This window comes from Cyprinodon variegatus, unplaced genomic scaffold (assembly GCF_000732505.1).
Source record: "Cyprinodon variegatus isolate N-32 unplaced genomic scaffold, C_variegatus-1.0 Scaffold19, whole genome shotgun sequence".
NCBI lineage: Eukaryota > Metazoa > Chordata > Actinopteri > Cyprinodontiformes > Cyprinodontidae > Cyprinodon > Cyprinodon variegatus.
This window is the reverse complement of record NW_015150472.1, coordinates 1,950,787-1,976,527: the sequence shown is the minus strand read 5'-3', so window position 1 is coordinate 1,976,527 and position 25,741 is coordinate 1,950,787. Positions and strand designations below refer to the sequence as shown.

Genomic DNA, 25,741 nt, shown 5'->3' with positions numbered 1-25,741 from the left:
AGATAATCTTAGAAAGCCAAAAAAAGACATTTTTGTGAAGCTTTGCTTTTACAACTTCTATTCTCATAATAGAAAAGCTCTCCATCTCCTCCACAGAGGTTTTTTTTTTGCCTCTTGTCAAGGAGCATCGAATCTGGAAGGATTTGTAGGTAAATGCTTCAGTTTTATTGGAGGAGGGAACAATCAGTAAATTCATCCAGTCTGCCATTGGACTTTTTTATATAACACATTTTGATTTGGTTAGTTCAGACTTGAGTGTTATGTCATATCAACAATGGATGTGACAAGCAATCAGAAACGAACAGGTTAACTAGTTTTCACTTTGAAGGCTTTCTTCACAGTTGAAGTTTTGTTTCTTCAAGCAAGTGATGTTGGAGACACATAGGTTTTTGACATCTTGAGTATAATAGTGACCATTTTATTTGTGACACCATCTGTTACCCTCTAACACAGTCTTTTCAGTTACACCCACAGAGTTATGCATAAATTATTTGAAAACATAATTTTTTATTTGTATTTACATTTAATTATGAATATATACCAGAAGGTGAGATAAAGCTCATATTCTTTAAACTAATATTGTACAAAAATTTATTTTTGCAATATTTTTGGTTCTAAAAACAAGATCACTTTTTAACCAAGTAAAAAAATGCAGTGATTTACATTTGATCCAAATGTGCCAAGAAATAAGACAGCATTGAAATAAAAAATGGCTTGATCCGATTAAGAGCGCCCCTCCTCCACCTGTTGCTGCACACAGCTGATGAGCTAACTAAAACAGAAAAACCTTTATATTTCTGAAAAGATTATAAAAGCTTCCAATAGGAAAACATAAAGACAGTCATTGAGGAAAAATTACAGGAAGATTAGATACCTCCGTTTTATTAAGGTAGAGTGGAAAGTACTTTGGCAACGAGCTAGTTTTATTTTGTGCTTTTGTTACTGCAAGATATATTTTGTTTTCAACTATAACATTTAATGAGTTATTTTCTTATATAATTGGTAATGAGTACTGTTTTTCTGTTAAAAAGAAAAAATATTTATTGAATTACAATTTTTGTCACGGTTTGCCTTCAGACTGTCAATCTACTTCATCAATTATCCCTTAACCACATCAGAATTCAAATGGACATCATCACACTGTCAAAATGTGATCCAATTTCCAGAAAAGAAGAGGAAATAATAATAAAAAAACTAAATAGAACCTATAAGTTATATAAATGTCAGTCCCATATATTAGATGTGCTGCTTAAAACTGTTTAAAACATATGCAGTATTTACTGAGATATTGCCTATAGATATTCTGTGTCATTTCTAAGAAGCAAGGTCTGATGTAAAAGTATCTCATGGATTGTCTTAGTTCATGTTGTTCATGTAGTCATTTTTCTTAGTTGGGGGAGTGTTGACCTAGTGGTTAGAGCAGTGCGCTTGTGCTCTGAGAAGGTTGCAAGTACCCGGTTCAATCCCAACAGCCTGCTCTCTGGGTCTCTGAGCAAGACCCTTAACCCCCACCCTGCTCCCGGAGCGCTGCACAATGGCAGCCCACTGCTCCCCAAGAGGATGGGTTAAATGCAGAGGTAAATTTCTCCAGTGTGAGATCAATAAATTTCAGTTATTATTAGTATTATTAGTATTAGTAGTAGTAGTATTACTAAGAAAATATTGGTGCACCTGTTGTTGCAGGTATACACTGCTTCAAAAGTACTTTTGATATGCAATTTGTATGCAACAAAATTGAAACAATGACATTGAAAATATCTTAGTTCTTTCAGAAAAATGCTGCTGTATATTCCTCTTTACAAGCCCCTGAAATATGATATGATCTCCAGTCTGAAACTCCTTTAACAGATTTTCATAATACTAGATAATTGAAATGTAAAAAAGAAAGAAAAAGCCTTTCAGGTCTGCTACCTCTCCTGGTTTGTTTCAAAATCCAGGGGCTAGTAAGAAGGGTTGTTGTTGTGGAGGACTGAATGCGTGGTGTTCAGCAGAGGATGAATAAAAATTTCAGGTGATTTCTACTCAGTAGGGAGAAATTTCAAAGCATCCAGGGATCATGGTGTGCTGTCAGTTGACTGCACAGCAAACTTTTGATTTTGCTCTTTCTGCTGTCTTTCAGTGGTTTCATGCACAGACTGAAACACACACAAAGACCTTCAGCAACACATTAATTCATGTTGCAGACTCTCACCTCAGAAAGCTCTTTTTGGGTTCTGCTGCTGTTCGTCTGTTTGCTTGGCTACCCTCAACATCACTGTTATGGAGCGCTGAGACCAGCCTTAGAGTCCTCAGGCCTTAAATTCAGACTACGGTAGTTCTATAAAAGATTGCTTCCACTGAACTGATAAAGAGATTGATTACTTTATGAAGACTATGGTTCAAACCACACTTTGTTTAACATTAGCAAAAAAACAGATCACATCAAATTGGTATGAACCCTTAAGCCTGAAAGGAAGTGGTTGTCATGATCATTGCTCTTCCAACAGAGCAGGCATTAAATAAGGAGGAAGAAAGAGGAACCTGTTTGATTCCTGTTGATAGATAATTTAGAATAGGTACCACCCAACCTTCCTATCCTGCGCTTATTATCTATGGAGTCATACATTCTTCTGTGTGACAGGATGTAAAAGCACATCACACATCATTTATAGTTGCAAAAACTACATTAAGGCTTTACCTGTACCTTGTGTGACACATGCAAATGTATGCATCTTTGGGTGTTTTGTTTAATGTAAAGCAGAGCTTCAGACTTTTGTTGCATTTGTTTATCTACAGCCATCCAAAGGCTAAGTCCCAGATTTGACTCGCACATCTGTGTGTGTTTCTATAGGATAAGGATCTCCAAAAGGCTAAAGGCTATCTGGATTTAGCAGTCCAGAGTTCCTCTCCTGCCTATGATAGTGTTCTTACTGTTGAAGCCATGAAATGTGAATGAAAAACAGCAAGGAGGAACAATTCGATGTATGTGGAATATCCAGTTATGTTTGCCAGTTTCATCCATAGTATTGATGGATCTTGTTAAGGAGCATCACAGCATTATATTTTAGGGTTTGTTTCTGTTTCAAAATTTCAAATTGATAATATGTTCAGTGCATCTCAATTCCTAGCTTTCATCAAAATAATAATTGTGTAAAAGTTGATGTTTTCTTTACATTTACTATACAGTGAAATTTTAATAACATTATTTAAAAAAAAATTAACATCTTCTGTAGCTGTTGTATAGGGTGCTGGATGACATACTGACCATTTCCCTCTTACTGTGACTTTCTCCTGCTACTCTCCAATAATTCTTAAATGACAGCTATTAATACATTAAACTGTATCTGCATTTCAACTTTAAACTTTAAGCTAAAAGTATAGTTGGGAAACCCTCCTAGAGTTTTCCATTGGCTGAACTTCAGCTGACCATTTAGACAAATTGCTATTGAAGTGACTAACTTTTGACCATTTAGATTTTTTTAGCTTTTATTTATTCATTTTTTTCTCCTAGTTGAAATCCCTCAGGTTCTGTCTTTAACTTTCTTTAACATATAAAGATATGATGGACTGCTTCACTGAATGTTTGCTTTGTCTTCTGAAATGGCAAACAAACCCTCTCATTATGCCAGGTTCTGCTGGTCTTTTGAGGGTTTTTTTTACATTGTAATTGCCCCCATATTTTGTAGGACAGCTGCAAAGTTATTGACTGATCTCAACCAACTGTCCATCGTTGCTTCATGCTCGTAATAGAACGGTAGCGCAGACTGAGTTGTCCAAAGACTGGAGCCAACTTGGCTTGAGGGCTGTTAAATTGTAAAATAGAACCATACATTATTAGCGATATGTTATTTTTATTTTATAAATGCATAATTAAAGGAATAACGAGCATTTATTTGGATTCTGTTATTTCTTGCAGTTCTATTAGTGTTGATTGGTGTTGCATAAAAAAAATGATACCTGTAGGTAATCAACTATAATAAAATAAATATATCTATATATATTTCTGTAATATCTTGTCTTTTAGAGCATTAAAACGTTGGTGGGGCTCAGCATTTAAGCATTGCTGAAATTCCCATGGAAGCCTGTCTCGGGCAAATTGACTGTTCTATATAAATCAGTAGCATTTGATGTTTTTTTTTTCATAAGCGGAATGGATTTAGATATTAAAACTTCCAGCTTAAGTCATTGCCTTCATCCTTAAGACATTTTTTAAGGACTTAAAAAGCTCCTCCTAAATCCTAGAAGTTCAGGTTCTGAATGCCAGAGGTTTTAATGATGTTGCGATTATCCCTCCCTCACTCCCTCAAGTGGTTTAACCATTATAATCTAAAGCCAGACTCTTTATTATTGTGTAAAATTGTGAACCTATTGTAACACTGTTTTGTATTTAAAAGCCTGTTTTGTTGTAGTCTTGCTCTTGTCACACACCTGGCCTTTGCTTTTTTCTACTCATCTGATCCCCTGTATTCATTATCTCCCCTTATTGTGCTTTGCAGTGTTATCTTGTCAGTGGTATCTTGCACTGCGCTGCTCACCCCTTCATTTGGATTTGCAGTATGGACTGAATATTTTATTGTCCTGCCCAGAAGCAATTTATTTTTTCTTAATAAAAAAAGTATAGTTTCATTCTTCTTCTGTTTGCCTTATGTCAAAAAGTCCAGACTTGGGTCATCCTCCATACCGAGCTTTAACAGAATCACTAAGCTAACAGCGGTGCTGCTTTGTTTCTAGCTATATAGTTGAGATCCATTGGTTACAAGGCACAATAGAGTACAACAGGAATATTGCAGAAGCAAACATGTCCTTAAACCCACAGAGGGACAGTTGTATAGCCTGGTCTGTAATGCAATATGAAACATATAGTTTGTGTTCAGAGGCTTTCAGAAACAGAGCTACTCACTGAGCCCTCATAAAATGGTAAAAGTGGTTTATATACGGAATCAATCCACAGAAAAGCCCTCAAAACAACAGAAGTTATCAGTCAAACATGAGGTGGGACAGCATGTGATTCTGTGGCTGTGGATTCTTGTGCTGACATTTTCCTCACACATTTTTGACCTGTTGTCAGTTTGTTTAATTTTAACAAAGTTATATTGATGATGAACTGTAAAATATTCAGGATGTATAATGAATAGCACTCAAAGTGTTCAAGTTAAAAAAAAGAATAGCTTCTCATCTTTCCCCTACAATTTTTAATAATCAGAAATCTTAAGAAAATATGTGATACATGTACACATATGATTAAAGCTGAAATGTTTTGTCTGGTCTGGTCTATTTATATCCTTGTTGACAACATGATGTGATTATGATTAGTCAGCAGCAGAGAACCAAACATAATATGGAAAGAACTTTTCTGTTAAAAAATGATTTCAGGAATGATTTCAGGAAGAGATACATTTTAGTGCTCTGCCTGCTTCAAACGATAACATTTGTGAATTGTCGGGTGATCATAATAAAGAGAGATCATACTCCTCAGGGAGACGCAACAAATGGCAGGATATTGGCCCAATCCAAAATGATGGATTTTCTGGATTAACAGTCAAAGCATTCCTGACGTTCTTCGGAGCTGACTCAATTGCTTTTATCACACCAGGAATGGCAGTATTATCTCCCTGATTCAGTCACCTTCCCTCTGGCAGGAGGCTGCGATCCCCCAGTACCAAGACCTCACGCCACAAGAAAAGTTTTTCCCATCCGCTACCAGCCTTATTAACAACGCCCAGAGACCCCCGTGACACTGACACTGCCTCTCTCCCTCCCCTGTTCAGGACCTAGAAGCAACACCATCATCAGCATCTCCAGACCTCCTACGTTACATTAACCCACAGTCTACTGGGTATATAGTACATAACTATAGACTATATATTGTATATAGCTATAGATTCTGTATTCTGTATATACACTGAACTTGTCTGCACTATCAACACCAAGTTAAGTTCCTTCTAAGTACAAACTTCTTAATTGAGGCAGAAATCTGCACAATTAAGAGATGCTGTTTTTGTACTGTAATACAGATTCTAATTTGTAGAGATTATTATTTTATGCTGCCAATTTCCTAAGGTGTTTCTTTGTGTTTTTATAGCTAGAGGACAAGCACCCTGCATGCACCATATAGTATTTTTAATAGCCTTTTCTAAGTAAACTTTTGGGGCATGAAGAAGGCAAGCTGCAAATGACCTAAAGTCATGCAGAAGGGGACAGAGAATGATGGACTGTCTGGGATGTACAGAGAACCCAAAACAGTTAGTGCATCAAGAACCCTGAGGGGAACTGTATTATGTTGCAACCTGCAGCAAGACTTCTTTTCTTGGTGAGGAGAAAAATAAATGGACACTCACTGTACCTATTTATTTATTTCGCCTAAAAAAGAATTAAGCCATGTTTTTTTTTGTTTTCTGCACATGTTGCTTAATTCCACAAATTTTGTCATAAAATCTAAAATTATCTGTATATGATTGTACTTCTGTATTCCAAACATCCAGATGTATTTTCCATTATTCTGTAAACAGAGAAAATGTTTATGCAATCTTTTGCAGCCTTTAGATTTATTAGAGCACATGCTTGAATGAAACAATAAGATCCTACACCCTTTGGTGAAATTCATTTTACAGAAACATTTCTGAAAAGTGTATTGTTTGGGGTCTATTAGGGATTCCGTCATAACTCAGTACATTGCAAGTTTAACAGCTTATAAATAGCCTCGGCTTGTCTGTTTATGAGAACATTTGGTAAAATGTAGGACAGGAAGTCATTGTTTAGCTCTTATTTAGCCACAGATTAAAGAAATACCTCACCTCGAATTTGTTTGCTTCCTGAGGCAAATGCATTCCATCTCTAATTGAGGGTCTCTTACAACTCACTGAGTCTATACAAACGGCTTTAATACTAAAACCATTATTATTTCAAATCATTGTCAAAAAGGAAGGATAAATCATTGACTTGTGCCCCGTTAATGCTGGAAAATTGCTTCATGCATTTTGCGTCACTGACAGTTAAGGGCTCGAAAACAAGTAAAGCTAATGTCATAATCTGGCTGCAGCCACTCGGTTCTCTGCAGCCGCCTCTTGATTCTGCTCCGGGCTTAAACAAACAGGCTCATCTGCACTGGATCATTTGCCGTTTCCAGATACGCTGCGGTTTATAGGCAATTATCTCTCTCGATCCATTATCGATTACAGTGTTATCTAAGTTGCATTGCTTAATCTTTTGGCACAGTATAATAGTTGCTCACATCGGGCCTGGATGCAAACTGTTTTGCGCTGAAAACATTGGTTAAGATGGATGGATGCTCATTTGTGTGTAAATGGTTGCAGTTTAAAGTCTGACTGATGGAGAATATATTCAGTGTCAAAGAGAGGGCATGGTTGACTTTAAATATTATTGTTTAAGGTTAAGGTTGTGGAAAGAATGCAAAGTACTGTGCATATGTTCTTAAACTACATGTGTAAAAGTCTAAAGCTGAATTTTAGATAAGATACAAGGTCTATTGAGCAAATCCTTTTTATGAAATTTGCTTCCAACCTCCAAGGAAACGACACACTTTGCACCTACTGTACAACTCTCAACCTTATACTTGATAGTAAGATGAAAAGCTCTTCGATTTAAAATAAAAATAACTTAAACTTTACCTGCCATTTCTCAGAAAGTAGTCTTTAGTTACAGACATAAAATGATAAAGAAACAATCATGCAACTTAAATTGCAAGAAAACGCTGTAACACACTGTTACTGATGTTGAACAAAGATCGACTCAGAGAAAGTTAAAATACAAAATAGGTGGTGACCAAGTGTTAAAAAACAGTAGGTCTGCTTTCAGTGAGCTGATTGCTGTCAGATATTCTTTTTTTTTCCCTATTCCATCTTTTTTTTTTTTTTTTTACAACTTTTACAAAGTAAACCAGCTCTTTAACCTTGCTTAAAGCGTTAAGTAAAATGTAAACAGCAGCAGACTTTCTGATCTTAGCATCCAGTGATCTTCTTTTGTTTGAGCTCATCAGGTAAAGTGCTGACATTAGCGGTCATTTTGAAGATGTCCTCTCTGGACCTGCTGAATTCAGTTGAATGTGTCTGCTTCTGTTTTCAAGGGGGTCCTGGTTTAAATCAACCATCCAGGGCATCAACAGTGAAGCTATTAATATTGAATATTTGTTTTGTCTAACATTTTTCTCTCTCTTTTGTCTCTTTATTCCAGTTGGGTCAACAACTTCGGACATGAGGGGCTTGGCCTTCTTCTGGATAATCTGGATAAGCTTTTGGACAAAAAACAGTAAGTTAACAAGCCCAGCTTCCCACTTCTCAATACTGTATCTACACCTGTGCATTAAGGAGGATGTCATATTTAAACATGCTTGAATATGAAATGTTTTTATTCTGCAGGCAAGAGAGCATTGACAAACGCAACCAGTACAAACTTATCCAGTGTTTAAAGGCCTTCATGAACAATAAGGTTTGTATAACTTTATATTAGAGATGCATTTTGTATACTGATTCATTAGATCTTTCTTTAATTTTTTATTTTGAATGGACCATCACAAAAAATTGTAACTGAGCAGATATCTAAAACGTTGAGTTACAAATCAGGTTCCCACTCAGTCTGCAGGAAAAAAAAGAATAAAATAAAATTCAATGTTATCCAGGTCTTAAACGTTCTTTAAACTTCTTTTTCCTCAAAGTCCTTCATTCCTTCCTCCTTTAATTCTTTCCAGTTGGTTGTTTTTGCATAAAATACCAGAAGCCCAATACAAATTACTGTGTAATAAACTTTAGTTTGCTATATTTTGAGGAGAATGCAAATGACTTAAAGCCCTTGAAAGCCGAATCTGTTAAATCTGGAATTACTACATAAACAATGTTTATGCAACCTGTTTTAAAGTGTAAAACATGCACAGGTGGTAAGAGCTCTGACCTTATTTGCATTTTGTTGTTGACTGGCTGAGGATAATGAAGCAGTAAAGCGATGCTAATTTCACCTTAAAAAGTTTCTGAACTTTCAATTATCCCTTTTATAGGAAAGTGTTGCTCATTTCTCTAAAGTGGCCCAGATTTTAGGGTTAGGTGCACTATTGATATTGCTTCTAGTGAAGTTAATCCCATCCACACACACACACACACATGATTATTTCAATCCAGTCCTCCATTTGTACTTAGACTAAAAGCTGCAGAAGACTAAGAATTTCTCCCTGCAGTCCTGTCCTGAATTAAATCAATTTATCATCGTTGCCATTTCCTTGCACAGCTTCGTTGTATCTCTTTAAAAGAGGATTAAGGCTAACTGTAACTTCATACACTACAGCTTTTTTATGTAATTTATATTTTACTAGAAGTGGAAGTTCCCTATGAATATAAAAGCTCTCATTATCTTCTTCCCCGATGGACCTCTTCTCTACCTTGCCTTATCTGCTCTCTCTTTTACAGTATGGACTGCAAAGGATCCTGGGCGATGAGCGCAGCTTGTTGCTGTTGGCACGAGCCATCGACCCCAAACAGACCAACATGATGACGGAGATTGTCAAAATTCTCTCAGCTATTTGTATCATCGGAGAAGAAAACATGTGAGTTGAATGGATCATATCTGAGCATTTCTCACAGCCACCTAACACATCAGCCTCTTTTCTCCTCGGAGTAATGTCAGATAATGAGATTGTCACAGTATAAAGGTCAGAGGCATTGGTTTTATCTGCAGGTCTGCAGAGCTCTATTGATAAAGGAATGTTAATGAAATATAACTCTAAACTTTCAAAGAAAAAATGCATTAAAAGCACATTTTATAGGTTCTAATATTGAAGCAAATAGAGAGCATGTTGGGCACAGTACTTTTTGAAGTTGATTGGATTTAGGATATCTTCCAGCTTTACTTATCTGTCTACGAAAATTAACAATATTTATGATCCAAAACTTACTATACAAATTTTATCTTTAGCAGCAAAACCTATATGACCCCTGATAAAAACCTTTTTAATCAAGCTGATTAGTACCTACTGTACAAAATTGTTAGTTTTATGAGAGATTTCATTCTGTTTTTTCATCTTTATGATTTAGATTTTGAAAACAAAAAACAACAATGTAATAAAAAGTATATACTTCATGTTTCCGTCAAATATGAGTATATCATTTTTACATTTTATAGTTGCTCTCATAACTGTTTTTTATTTTTTTGCTTTTATTTATTTTTTCTTATTCATGTATTCACATACCTTTACAGTTTCTAAAAGTACATTTTTTTATTGTTTTATCTTTTATTTTAGTTGAGGTGGGGGTTGAAATAAATGCACAAATAAAGTAGAAACATCTCACAGGACTTCTGACAAGTAAAGCAGAAGTACTGTCTTCAGTCAGGGGCTTCTGCAGCAGAGACTTCCTGTCTGCAGCCATCAGCATCTATAACAACTCACTGAAGAAACACCTAGAATGTTGGTTACAGCATTTAATTTCCCTTAGGGATCAATAAAGTATTTTTAGATTTAATTAATATGAAAATAAAAAGCTTTGAGGTTTTTCTCATCTGATCTGCAGAAACCCCCATTTGTAAATGTATGTGACATCTGGAGGAAAAGCTATATAAGTAATGGCTGGCTTTCTTTAAAAAAGAAGAAACAACAACTTTACACTATTTTTAGTGTTGCAATTATCGGGAAAGCCAGCTTTTTTATTTTCTGATATGCCATCAAAAACCATGTGTTTGTACTAGGAAAGTATATCTCACAATTAAAGGACTGATTCCAAATTGGTTTTAGTGTTATTTATTGGTATCTGACAGGAAGGAAAACATTTTCTTTAAAAGGCAGCATATATTTTAGTTTTATAGCCTTTTAATTGCTTGTGTTGCCATATCTTTTTTCAGTAAATCTATGCCGGTGTGTAAACTGAGCTACATCATTTAAAATCCTTACCGAAGACAAAAATAGGAAGCCTCGTTCGTCTTTACTGAGCTTACACCTCTAATGTTGAACAGAGAATATAGGAAATACTGCCTTTGCGGTTCTCATCCTCCAAGTCTATTTTTATGTTTTACAGAGATTCCATCCCACCATTAATATCCATGCTGAGTTTATTCACGGTGGGAACTCATATGCTGTATCTACAGAAACAACTCAGTACAAAAATCACACTTTTCGGTGCAGCATTGTCTCTTTATTTTACTTTGGACACAACTTGCTTGACAGCCTTTAAATTGGAGTTATGTGAGTGTTTCTGTTGTTTCCCACTGGGCCAGACTGGAATAACAATAACAGCTCAGAGTCAAGTCTTTATGCAGTCAAGGAAATAAACAAACCCTCTTTTTTCTGTTAGGAAAAAGCTGAGTTTAGCAAATGTGTCTAAAATTTTTCACCATCTAAATCTGGGCTGTGGGCTTTTAATTCTGATGCTGACTATACATTTTCCAAAACTGGTTTCATGTTGTGGAATATAAATTGATTAGTTTTATTCTTGGATATCTTTTGCTTCTGAGCCTATGATTGGAAAGTGAATAGAATTTACTACTGACAGAATTAGTAAACGTTTTAGGAATATGATTGTGACTGTAAAGGGTTGCTTAGTTTTGCTTGCAAAAATTAATTCTGAGTATAATCAAAGCCAGTTTAACTGTTTAACAGATTCTTTTTTATTTATTTTTTTTTTTTTTTTTTTTGGTTTTTTTTGGAGGCCGTTTTCCCCCCCTTGAAATTAAAAAATTGCAAATAGAAATTCATAATTAGGAGATTTAAAGTAATAATTTTGACTTTCAAAGCCATAATTATGAAATTAAAAAGTCATAATCATGAGATTATAAGTCATCATTTCAAATTCCAAAATCATAATTATGAGATACAAAGTCATAAAGTCATGAATTTATGTCAATGGTCATGTTGGAATTGTATTTTCACCATTTAAAGACCACCTACAGTAATCTAGATTGCTTGGTAGCGAAGATCCTCTTGACATCTGTCTGTTGCATTTCAACAAAACATACAGGAGTCGGTTGATTGCCCCATAAAAGATAAAGAAATTATCTGCCAAAGTGAGAAAAATGTTGTGACAACTCAAGCAAACTTTTATTTAATTTACAACAACATTTACAGGTAGATGCACTTGAGTCATTAATCAGTGCACTGATGCAGTTGATAAGCAAATTAGATTCATGTTTGGTTCTGTCGCTACATAGGTTGATATAAACACATCACTCCTAATGTTGCAACTTAGTGGCACTATATATGTATATATAGCAGACCTGGATTCCTCACATTATTTTATTCGCTCACTCCAGTCACTCAGATAATTAAAAATAGGTTAAGCAACAAGATCTTTGTCACAATCATAGCCATGCTTTAAAAATGTCAGAATGCTGTGGAAATGACAGTCAAAGGAATTGAGGTGTAGCTTTTCACCCTTCTGCTCTGAAACTTCTCTGCCAGCCAGTGCAGTGAATCTGACTCATGTTCGGCACCATCCTCGGCTGACAACATCAAAAGAGAACACGACAAGTTAAGCAGATCTATCTTGCCTGTTTTGTAGCAACGTCTGAACTGGCTTTAAAGCTGCTCAGTATGCCGCTCATCATGTTTTCCAGTAACTTTGTAATGTCTATCATGCGGCGTCTTCCATTTATCTCAGTGTAAGCTTTACTCTGTACGGTTCTATTGGTCAGACACATGATCTCTCTGCTCACTGATCAGCTGCTAATCACAAAAGCTGTAGAGGATGCAACCACAAGTATGTCTGCTGTGTTTGATTAGGGATGTTTTTTCATACATGCTGAGCCTTGAAAAGGTCTTCATATCCCTTAAAATCTTTCAATTTCAGCTTCTTGCGACCACAAACCTGAACGTTCTATTTTTTGGATGAAATGAAAACACAAAGAAAATCTTAATTGGGATACTTAATTGGTTTCATCTGTTTTAGGTTAGTATTTACCTCATTTATTGGCCACCTGTGCGACTTATTCTGTTGAGCGACTTATGTGTGAAATTATTAACAAATTATATAATTTCACGTGTTATTTTCACACTTAACCCCAAGAAGACGCATTGGGTTTAAGTAAAAAAAATAAAAAAATAAATTAAAAAAACACAACTGAGAAGGGCTTTACAAAAAGGCACCGAAAAGTAAATTATATTCTGCAGATTACAAGCTGCAAGTATAAATATATGCTGCCAAAAACGTTAATCGAGCAGCAGAAAGAAAGTTTGGAGTTAGCAGAGACTTAAAAGTGACACAATGGATGAAGATTTCATTGGATTTAGTCATTTGGGGATTGACACAGATGGTTTGATAAACTTGTTGGCATGTTATTTATACTATAGTTATCTGAATAACTTTTAATGTGTTATGTTAACATACCAGGCATGTTCTCAGATTGTTTTTCGTGTGTCGTGTAATGTTAGCGTACCGTACAATTATTTAGCCTGTTGTTGCCTCTATTCTATTTTCATTTTAAATTTTCTTTCAAGATATTCTTGGTTATGCTTTTTTATTATGCATATTGTGGCTGGTGGAACTTGTACTCGAGAGTGATTTATAATCCATAAAATACGGTTGTCAAAAATCTGCAGTTCATATAAAAGTCAAAGGACACATTTTTTTTTTTTTTTTTACAATTTCACCCCTGACCTGCAGAATGTGCAACCTGGTCTTGGTGATCCTCTGAGGTCTTCCCAGTGCAGCTTCTGTAATACTGAGTAAAAATGATGCAAACATGTACTTAGGAGGTGACATTTAATTGCATATGATTTTATTCAGGGTATGAGAGGGAATGAGAATGAATTTAAGTTAAATACACACTTTTCAAAATGTCTCTTAGTTCATAATTATGATGTGCCATGAGAAACACAGGAACAAATTGGCAGAACTAAGAAAGTTTCCTATGACTTTTTTTTCGATTCAGGGGAAAAAATATAGCAATTTTCCTGTTATGACAAAACGTGCAAGTTGAAGATATAAACTAACCCCTCAGTGCTCTAAATGACAGATTCCGAAGTTTTAAAAGACCAAATTGTTTGTGTAAAACTGTTGCACCTCTGCATATATGGAGGGGACACACCCACTCCTTATTTAAACAATTGCTTTGTTCAGCTCAGCAGTCTTTTATGATGTGTGTCGGCCTGAAAAAAGCACATGGCTACTTACTTATGCAGATAGGATCAGATAAAAGGCAGCACCATATCCTATACCCCTCACTTTACTGAGACTGTTTTCAAGCATCAGGTGCATACTGGGATTTTCTGGCTGCACACCACCTGACTTATCTCTCAAAAAGTTTACAGCTTTTAGGCTAATTGTAGATACAATAAATTCTATCAAAAGAAACCCAGTATTATTAGAATAAAGCCCTCAAAAAAGTTGAATTTAACATGTTAACCAACATCTTACTTTTAGAACAAGTTGCAGCCATCATGCAGCTGAAAGACACCAAAAACATAAAGAGATTAAAAAACTTATATAAAATTAAAAGTTTTAGAAAGTTTTTACAACTTTGTCCTCAACATTTGTAGCAAAACTCACATTTTTTGTTTAAGCTTGGTTTACTGAAGCGGCTGTGTAAATCTTCACACCAGCACATGAGAAGAGATATGATGAGAAGCATTTGAAGGCCTAAATAACAAAAAAAAAAAAGTTGTCCTGTCACTGTGAGGTAATGAAAGTATTTGCTTGTCTTTTTCCCCAGCCTGGATAAGATTCTGGCTGCCATGACGATTGCAGCAGAGAGGAACAATAAAGAGAGGTTTGCTCCAATTGTGGAGGGATTGGAGAACCATGAGGCCCAGCAGCTCCAGGTGAGTGATTAGGCATGCACTCAGCATGAGCAGACAACCAACAGCACGATGATCCAAATACCTTAGCACTGCTCTGCCATAAAGTGGTACAGTGAAAATATAATTGCCTGCAAACCTAAAACTGAGGTTTAAAGAAATCCTGTTAGAAAACTCCTGTTTAATACATACACTGTGGATACAAAGCAGAAGCAGACAGCATGTCGTTCACAGACCGTGTTGTTTTTCTGTAGGATCCTAATGGCGACAGAAACAACTCAAATAGACAGTTATGCCAATTTATGTTGTGTTTGGTCCATTAATACCTCAATCTGAGCTTTATAACCACAACTAACATTACCCCTGTCTCCACGTCGACTTGTCCTCATCATATCCCCCCTAGGACATGACAAGATGTGATCAGGGACCCATTATAATTCACTCAATGCTCCATTGCCACTTCTTTATTAAAAGAAAACACCTGCCTCATTGAGCAGCTTCACTGAATGGCTCTTTCCGTTTTTGCAAAGGGATACAAAAGATGCAGTCAAAGAAAGATACTGATTTTCTCTTTGTTCTTTGCTTCTTTTCTTTTTCACATTTCCTCTTCCTCTCACCGCTTTTACTCACCTTTTTTTTCTTTACATCCCACAAATACTTCCTATTGCTTTTTTTTTTCTACAATGCTGTCAAATCTCAAGTTAAATCTCAGAGGAGGGCAACAAAGCAGCGTATCTCTCCTCATTTTCACCAGTGTTCTTCAGGAACAGGAAAACAACTATCTAACAGCAGCAACAACACCACTCAAAGCATGTTTTTTTAAGACTCCAAAGTAAGGAATTGCTTAAGGAATTGGTTTAGCTGCAGGGCCTGAGAAGTCATGAAAGTAAGAGAAGATGAGCCGGGCAGTGGAGGAGAAACAAGATATTCTTTTATTAGAAGGTCGTTGTTTTTCCTTTTTCCTTTAAATTTTGCCATTAATGAAATGAAGCTCTGCTAATTGTGGAGTAAATTAAAATGCCTTGCTGATGCAGGGGGTTTTGGGGGAAATTAATAGACTTTAAATCCAAAGCCGGTGATCGTCGGCACAGCTAGACTTTGCTAATGTGATTGAAATGTGCTTCAGTTTAGTTCAGGCTAAAAGCGAACAGGTTTAAAACAGAGAAACTCCCTGTCTAAATGCCTTATACTTTCTGAACATTAGCGGTTTAATTTCAATGTCTGGACACCCTTACCTTAGCCGTAGCAGTCCTCTGAAACTCACCCTCAACCTTCCCCCAGACCCTTTCCTTGTGAGAAAGAGAAAGCATCAATTTTTCATGAGCTGCCTCAAGTTTTATTTGCAGGTTCTAAAGATAAATCTAGATGTCGCTGTGTTTTTATTATTACATTTCAAATTTTGGTTTTCTAAAAGTTTTGAAATGTATGTTTAAAGCAAATGAGTCTGAACTATAGACTATCGAGTTTAGAAAAGTCTTAAAAATTACATGACATATATTATGATCCCTTGTAATATTTACAGTTGTGAAGTCAATTTCAACTATTTTTTTTACTTTAAAGACTAATTTAGATTAATCTAATTTGTCCTCTAAGTATTAACTGCTTTAATATCAAGTTATCAAAAACTCTAACTTTGGTCAGAGCCATTATGTTTAACCTTCATTCAAAATATTCCTAAAAAAATCAGTGAGCCTCTCTTAAAAAATGGAAAATATTTATAGTTTTGCTCTGCCTTTATCTTTTTGAGATGACTTCCTTTTTTCCTCTTCCAGCATTTGCACACTTATAATACACGCTGGTACACAACAATAAACAAAAACAAATTCTGCCGCCCAGCCTCTCAGACTGACAGTGAAATAAGGCAGTAACAGAAAATAAGTTTTTAAATTAAATTAAAAAAAAGCTGTATGACAGCCCTAAAGAATCAGCTTAGCTGTCATTGCTATTAATAACACATGCTGCATAGAGCGCAGGGTCAAGGTTTAAGAATTCAGTATTTTAGATTTTGTTCATGGGAATCTTTCAGCCTGCTCTATCGATTGTCTGTCAAAGGAAAAGTGCCTTAACCATGGCTTGCTCCCTAGAAACCCCCTACTTCTCATTAGAATTCATCTGCTATTTCCTCTCCCTAACCTCCACTCATCCATCCACTCACCCACCCAGCACAAAATCTTTTTTTTTCTTTCTTTATTCTTCCAATAAATCCATTAATAATGCACATCTGTTCAATAGAATCACAGAACTGGACTGTTTCACATTTCACCTGAGTTTTTTCTTTTCTCCTCAGCTCAGCAGCTTAGGCCCTGAGAAACATAATGAAACAAGCTCTAACTAACAAAACACATTCATATGCACTATTAATCATATATAATACATTTTGCATAAAAAACTCAACCACAGCTTCATTTTTCTAACAAGAACGTTTAATAAAAAGTTTAATAAAAATATATCTTATAATGATGAACCAGCTGTTCATGTTTCTTTATATGGTGGGGTTGCTCTTATGGAAATATTCCCTCATTCTCTCTATCAATGCCAAACAGTTTTATTTATTTATTTTTCTTCTGGAGGCAGTGTGATGGTATGGGGCGTTCTCTCTCTCCCCGAAAAAGGACAAGATGTGTCAGGATTGGAAACCATCTAAATGCAGAGATTTTGAGATGGGATTCTGCTAGTAGTTTTAATCTCATATCTGCATTCAATCTATTCTATAGGATGGCAGCATCAGTGTTTATGAAAGATTTCCTCTAAAGTTTGGGATTTCCCAGGTTTGAAAGGACCCTGAAGCTGTGTGTTGGTTCCTAGTATGCTTTATCCGTGCTCAGAAGCCTGTCCGCTCAGTAGAACTGTTTCCATCTCCCATTATTTTAGCATTTTGAAACATCGCATTGGAAGAGCAAAAATTTAATCAGCTTAATACATTTTCACAAAATGTTTTTTAGGCTCACTTGGGTTTTTTTAAATTTTTTTTTACTTTTTTGATAAAGTATAAATGTGCTGCAGAGACAATGGAAACACATTTTTAATACGTTCTTATGTAATGAATCAATCGAATGTTTCTGCCGCCCTGAATGCAACGTTAGATTCACATTTCTCTCTCAATGGGTCTGAATGGCATGAACCATTGTTAATGCTAGCTAAGATGATAAAGTAAGTCTACATTGCCAGATGCATAGCGCTGATTACAGCCTTGGTCTGTCACTATTTAGCCACTACATATAAACATAGAAATGGTAACAGAAACCTGCTTGAGATTTACTTTTTTCTTTATTATTTTTTCTTGATCATGGCAGCTCTAGTTGTAGTTGATCCCTCAATCCGACCGGCAGTCTGAATTCACCCTGAGGAGGACATGCTAGGGAGACTCCTGTTGTTGTGAACAGTTCACACAATGGAGGTTCGCATTTTTTTTTTTGCTTTTTTTTTTTATGAAGGAATTGCTAAATAACCAAACATGCCTTTTTTTCTTCAAACTTCAGTAATCAGTTTAGAAATGACATGATACTGGAGTCAATAAGCTGTTTGGTTTTGGCATTGGATTGGGCAAGTCCCTTCTTTAAATCTGATGTTCAGTCCACCAGTGCATTTTTCTAACAACTGAGCAATATTCGAGGGAAAACAGGTTGGAATTTTTTTTTATATATGATATATATATATATATTCAGATTATTCTTTCATTCCCAATTTTGGAATCCATCACAAGTAAGTACTGCCAATGTTTCGAGTTAAAAAACACTTCAAACGACAGAATTTAACTTTTTGGAGTCAAAAAATCTATGACAAAGGTCATACCAATTTTCTTTAATGCCTAACCCTTCCAAAATAAATAAATATATATACCGGTATATAAACTTTAATAAACAAAATCCGTACATTGTCTCTTCAAATATAATTCTGTGTATTTTCCCTTGTATGTGTTTCAAGAAAAAAATGTGTTCTAGAAAAAAAAATCTAAATCTGAAATCCAGGCCTCACAGAAAGCCAAAAATGAACATTGACTTAGAAAGGTCTAATCAGTGCATCTGTAATTATAGCTGGAGCTCTGATTCCTACCATTACCGCCCTCCGTTTGCTCATAAGTTTATTCTTTTTGTATTTGTCTGCTCTGCAGGTTGCCTGTATGCAGCTGATCAATGCCCTGGTCACATCACCTGATGATCTAGACTTCCGGATTCATCTACGCAACGAGTTCCTCAGATGCGGCTTAAAGAAGATCCTTCCTGTGAGTTATGAGAAAGCAACTTAAATCTCCTGTGACTGTGAAGATGTTGCCTAAAATTTCAACATATAATAATGAATAAAGCAAGTTCAAGTCAGTTCAGTTAAACCTTATCACATTAAATCATTTATTGCTTCATTCAAGTAAAATAACCCTTTCTCTTTCATATTTCTATAGAGAAAATATATTCATTCTCGTGCATTTTGAATTTTAAATGTAAGTCCTAATTGTTTTAGTTGCAATCAGAAATTGCGGATCAAAATATCTATTCGCAGAATTTGTTTTGCTTTACTGATTAGTTAGAAAATGGAAGTAATTGCAAAGCATAATCTCAAAGAAAAGATTCTAAACAATCAGAATGATTAGTAGAAAGGGCTTGTTGAGAGTGCAGTGCAGAGCTCACACCTTTGCACACAGGCGTCATTATCAGCAACCTCACCGTCCTCGCCTTCACATGAGCCCAAGGCGAGCGAGCTCCAGCTCATCACTCAAACTCTCATTTGTTGCAAGTGGGGTGAACGTGTCACAGAGCCAGTTGTTAATAAGTCATCCCAGCTGCTCCTGTTGATTTTTACGGTCATTACTTTAATTATCTCCATTCCTGCCCCCTGATATGAAAGAGCCTGTGTGTACAGTCGTTTATGAATCCCACATTTACCACTTTTATTGCCTACATTCAGCGTGACACTCCTTCATCTAATTATGAGTTATGCTCTGGAGTGTGTGTAGCTGTTGGCTAAGAAATAGTGAAGCCCGCAGGAAAAGAAAGCACAATTTGTTTAGTTCTGATAGTCCTTGGCCGCCTGTGTTTGGCTTCCTACCTCGCATCAACCTGCGAACTAATGTTGGATGCCAAAGACAGATGGTGCACCCCAAAAATGGTGCAAAGTGATTGATACCTACAGAAACTGGGTTACATTTGGCTGTGTCTCTGTGTGTAAACCCCACTGCTAGTGATTCATAGGGAAGTGGTAAAGAGCACCTCTGTGTCCCCTTGTGGCTGGTACAGGTGTGCAGGAAGTGAAACTGTCGGCGGGAGGGTTGTGTGTCATAGTTTTCTTTTCTCTCCTGGACAGTTGTTAAGCTTTGCAGAAGTTTTTTTTTTTATATTTCATTGTCAAACTATAACAACAAACTCCAAGTTATTGAGCTTCTCAGTTAATTAGGATGAAATTACAGAAAAGAAAAATGTGTGGATTGTGGAAAGAATTTATATCCAGCCAATCTTTTAAACCTTAGAACCAGTAATGACTGCAACCACTAAAAAGAAAATAGCTCTAGCTTGACCCGGTTGGATGGAAAACATGTTTAAACATCAGTTTTTAGGTTTCGCTGAATGATTTTTGTGTGGACTTTAGCAGTGCAAAATCAAAGACATGATTATGCTTTCACCTAAAATATTCTGTAAAAGTTCTCTTCTGGATGGGAGATGGGTGGAGCTGTATATAGCTTCACCCATCTCCCCATCACCTCTGACAAGCCTCCCATTCCCTGCTAAGAAAAGCATTCCCACAGCATGATGCATCCGACACCAATACATTGTAGGGATAAACATAAAACAAAATCTCAATAAGCTTCTTTCCATTTTTTTTTTATATTATACTAAAACAGAAGTCAAAGAACTTAGGTGAGGCATAAATACTTTAGCGAGATTTCAATGTAAAGTAATATAATAATCGAGCAAACCTTTAAAAGCATTATGCTTCTTTTACTCTGTATTTAATTTCAAGCTGTATAAAAACAGTTTTAACTCTTGATACTGTGACTGATTTCCAGGAGATAAAGAAGACCGAAGAGCTGGACATTCAGCTGAAGGTGTTCAATGAGAACAAAGATGAAGACGCTATTGAACTCTCCCATCGCCTGGATGACATCCGTGCTGAGATGGAATATCCTTTTGTTTTTTGGTTGATATATAGAGGCATGATGTTCAGGCCTGCAGAACTAGCAGAGGGTCGGTTCTTACTTTTGGTTTTCGCTTTGCAGACTAAATCCGCCTTATGGCTTTGTTCATTAGAGGAGGATTAGATGAGTCAAAGCACAATATCCTACTCTATCCCTGGGACAGGTATACTTGGTAAATAACCCAGTCATCTTAACCTATGACCTCTGCAGTCTTTTATTTGCTCTTTTCATCTAATCCTTCTACTCTTTTCTTTACTTTGCTTTTTGTCCTTTGTTAGCTTTTGGGTTAGAAAGACTTTAATGAAACAAAAGGTAAAGGTGTAAAATAACATTATCCTGTTTAAGGCATCTTAAGTAATGGCATCCCAATGAAATACTTTTTTTCAATAATTCATCTAATTTATTACACAACAGTGATATATATATATATATATATATATATACATACATACACAACACATGTCATCTCAAGCCAGTTTACAGTCAAATTAATTAAAAGTTTGCTATCTAAGGAAAACCAGTTGATTGCATCGACTCATTGACACAAAGACAATCCCTCACACCAAGTATGCTTGTAGCGACAGTGGAGAGGAAAAACTCCCTTTTTAACAGGAAGAAACCTTCAGCAGAACCAGACTCGGTGTGAGCGGCCATCTGGTGAGGCCGACTGGGGTTCAAGGAAATAGAAGAAGACATACAGAAAGAAGCAGAGATACCAAAGGCAACTGTCTACCAGCTCCACAGGCAGCCCAGTACAGGAAACACACAGCCAGGCAGACAAGCTTTGAGTTTCATTGTAATGATTTAATTGATTTATTAATCCCAAAGGACAATTGGATAAACAACACAATCATGGAGAAGGCAGTTGACTTCACAGCTGTTCAGGAGACATAGATTAGCGTCCTCCACGCAGGGATCACAGAGGGCTGTATCCAGGTATATTAAGAGAAAGTTTAGTGGAGGGAAAAAAGTATAACTTCTCCTTACTGACAAGCTTCCTATGAATGATAGTTTTATATTCTTGACACTGGCCAACAATGCAGGAAGTACCACTACCTTGTTTAATGAACATGCTAACTGGGCTTGACCAGATCTGAGCTCCATAGTTTTTCTATGAATTTTATCAAGGTAAAGATAAGACACTAAACTTTACTAAGCAGATTAGCATAAGGAGACTATTCTTGCAAGCTGGGCTTCCTGCACAAACCTCAGCAGCTCCTAAGCTCTGTTCCACACAGATGATTCAGTCATTCATGCAAGCCAAGTACTAAATACAGATACTGCATGGATATATTTTTTGATAAGATGAGATTTCTGGTGCTTATTTCCTGTTTCCTATTATACTTTTTTTATCCAACAAATTTCCCATCAGCTTGTTTGGAAAAGGACTCTGAACAAACAACAATGAACTTTTTGTTGTTCCTTCTCCTGTAGGAGGGTGTAAATGACTCAGCCTTCTTCTCCAAGATTGCAAAGGCCACAAGAGGATATTTTTTAATTTTCCTGTAACTAAATGGTTTTTTTGTTGGCCTTTTATCATTTGCTGTTTTCATTTGCTTACAATCAAAATAATTTTAATAATCACAAGACGTTTTTTTTTTTTGTAAATTGTCATTAATTTTTCGTCCTCTATGTATACAAAACAAAAATATGATCCCTTCGCTCCATGACAGTTTTCCACATAAATACAAAAAATATGCTGTTATCGTAGCAGTTATTGAGTGAGAACAGCAATAAACAGAGGTCTTGAAGTGTATAGAAATAAAAAAGGCAATTGTTCATACATAAAGTCAAAAGAAAACATGTTTCAAATTTTACAAGCTCAGATATGCAAATGACTAAAGTATCTTTCAGTGTAATAATTCCATATTATGAGTTTCCCTGTTTGAATTCAAATGCTAAATACAAAAAAAACAACACATTTTTAACTGTATTCGAAGTCACCAAGGTACCACTGTAATGCTGTAATATAACCTTTTTTTATTTCTTCTTACTAGTTCAGACAAAGTTTTATCTCTACACTCGCTTTCCACTGTTTGGCTACAAAATCTCAGCATCTAAGTAATAAGAGGAGCGCGGATTTTGTCCTAAGTGGCAAACTTCTTCTGACATCCGAGAGAAGAGCTCTTTAATAATTCAGAAATCTTCTCTTAGGCCATGTATGAATAGCTGACATTGTGAGCAGACGAACCAGACTCTGACATTATGTAGATGCTTGTTCCTGCAACCATTTTCTTCCACAGCCCTTGTAAGAAACATAAAAGTGCCACTGTGACTGACAGTTTGGTGTGACTCTTGTGAGGGGAGGCGTATGTGTGCATAGAGAGGGGTGGGGGTGTAGCTGGATTAATGATGTGCTTGAGAAGGTTCACAAATGAGAAGCCTAATGTTTGTTTCCAAGGACAATGCGGTATTGATCTGCGAGGTATGGCCCTGATTGGAAAACCCAGGTTACCCTTTGTCCTTTTGTTTGCATGGAGCGCACACAAAATGAGAAACACACATCCTAACACACAGGACTTCCACCACCTGAGCCCTGCAAATGTGTCTTGCTTCTCCCAGCGGTTTCATAAATATTAACCTGAAGAGAGTCCTCTCCTCTGTCCGGCTCCAGGTCCAGGTGCTAAGGAGATGACTCCAGGCCTCTAATAAATATTAATGAACTGTGAAATGTTGATTGATTGACCCCGCCATCACTGGCCTACATCACACTTGACTGCCACTAATGTTTATTCATTATTTGGAGAGAGAGAGAATGTTTTAAGAGACAGAGAGAAACCTAGAGGGAGAAAGAAATGCTTGGATTGGGTGAAGGGGATGGCATTGAAAAGCTCAGAGTTTACATCAGGATTATATACGATGTTTAGTGATAGATGAACCTAGCTCTGCTCACTCCCAGGTTGAGCTCCCTCTCCCTTCTGAGATGTGGTTATAATTGAATCTCTCAGGGCTGATAATTCTTCCAGGCCTTTTATGCAGGTAATGCATGGGAGAGAAATTAAACTTAAGAAGTCTAATTTCTCTCTCTGGTTGTCTAAAAAAAAAAAAAAAATTAAAGTGTTTTAATTACAGAGGCTGTTAACATTGATTAGGAGAACGGTGGAGCTGCATTTAAAAGCATTGATCTTTTCCAAATGCAGTGAGACAACCCGGGCCTGACAAGTGATGCAACCCTTAGATCCTGAACACACATCTTCTGGATCCATGTGCTGCCTTTAACACTTGATGACATTGTGGGTATTCTGTTTCAACTTCTTAACGCAGGTAGTGAAAATCCACCATTTATGCTCAGATTTAAATTTTCTCTTGAGGCGTAGCAGGGCCCTTTTCTTCAGCCTACCGTTTTTTTGCTCTGTTTCACTCAGGAGTGCACATACACCCATTGCAGCAATGGTTTTTCAATACAATTCTAGGCCTATTTTTAAGGTTTTGATCTTTAATATGTCAACTTCATTGACTCTGATCATCAGGAATTTGCTGCACAGGCTGAGGGTCAAAATGGTATAAAGAGGATGAATGTATGTACCATTTATTATAAGTGGTCAGATGCCCAGCAAATCTTAGAACCTCAATGTCCTCAAAATATTTGTTTACATTAGTATTTTGAACCTCTGTAAATTGTCTCGAATCTACCAACTCGAGCATATGCATCGCTTGAAAAATTGTGGTTGATGTGCATCATTAAAAGCCAAAATGTGCATGTTAACTTTCAGACAGACATGATGAGCCTGCAGGCTTAAGTTCTGCTTTCTAAGGTAGTAAAATTACAGATTTCACTATTACTGCTCACCATTTCCAACACCCTGCGTTGCTTCATGGTAGGACATGTCAATAGCAAACTCTTTCCTCTTTGACCAATTAAAAGGTCAAAACAAATGCTTCCAGTCATTATGCATTGCTTGCTGGGTTTAGATTTAAAACATTAAAAGGCCTATTAGATTTACCAGTTGCTTTTAGACGTCAAGCTATCATTAGATCCTCTTTTAGAAAGCAAGGGAAGACACACAGTCAATAGCTTTTGCAAATTTAATAACCTAACATTCTGCTTGTGCATGCAACTCTATTCAATACAAGGGTTTAGCCTGGCATATACTTTTACCCTAGAAAAAAATCAATTAGTGTTGTAATTTAAAGCATTGTGTGACTATTAATGGAATTAGTGGAGTATTTCTTTAAAGAAATGTCTGGAATGACAGGTAAACCAGTGGGAGCCTTCTTCAATCCACGTCCCCCTTTTCAACCGAGCAGTTTAAAGTCATAGTTCCCCTGAGAGACAATGAGAAATGATATCTGTTGACTTTCATACCAGGATGCCTGTCAGTGTACTGCAATCTTGAAAAAAGAAATGCTTCTAATGAAAAAAAAACAAAAAACTTAATAAACCTTTAAAGGTTTAAATGAGTTGAATAAGTTTGTCAGGCTTGGTACTTTTATTGTTGTGTGATTTAAGAAAAAAAAAAAAAGTTGTTTTTTTCCTTAACCTTGCTCTCTCACTGATATGAATGAAGTGTACCATCTCCTGTCAAATATGGTGAAAGACACCGCTTCAGAGCCCTACTTTCTGTCAATCCTTCAGCATCTATTGCTTATCAGGAATGACTATTACATCAGGTAAGTTCTGTTTGACTTTTCATACTGCTAGCCTTGTATTGACTGATGACCTGTTGAGACTCTCGCTTTCCTCCTCTATAGCTTCTTGACTTGCTGTTTCATAGCAGATACAATACCTACTAACCCATCAATTTGATTTTACTTGCATCATGGTACATCTTTAACTGATGCCTGTAGATTTTCCACCATCTCCTCACCCGTTTGAAATCTGCCTTTAATAAAGGTGTTGAACAGCCATAAATGTAAAGGCCAATTTTTATCTGTGACCTTTGATTCAATTAAATTCAGTTTATTTATATAGT

The 25,741-nt window shown here is 36.3% G+C and overlaps 1 protein-coding gene across 5 annotated transcripts in view; it reads left to right on the top strand.

Annotated features, from left to right (window-relative positions):
• Positions 1–25,741, top strand: part of diaph2 (diaphanous related formin 2) — a 497,594-nt gene that overhangs the window by 130,247 nt on the left and 341,606 nt on the right. For all 5 annotated transcript variants that reach the window (XM_015388892.1, XM_015388885.1, XM_015388900.1 and 2 more), the window contains 7 exons: positions 8,170–8,244; positions 8,355–8,424; positions 9,393–9,529; positions 14,620–14,728; positions 18,816–18,926; positions 20,700–20,812; positions 25,323–25,439. In XM_015388892.1, coding sequence (XP_015244378.1) covers positions 8,170–8,244; positions 8,355–8,424; positions 9,393–9,529; positions 14,620–14,728; positions 18,816–18,926; positions 20,700–20,812; positions 25,323–25,439 — 732 coding nt within the window. The remainder of the gene's footprint in view (positions 1–8,169; positions 8,245–8,354; positions 8,425–9,392; positions 9,530–14,619; positions 14,729–18,815; positions 18,927–20,699; positions 20,813–25,322; positions 25,440–25,741) is intronic.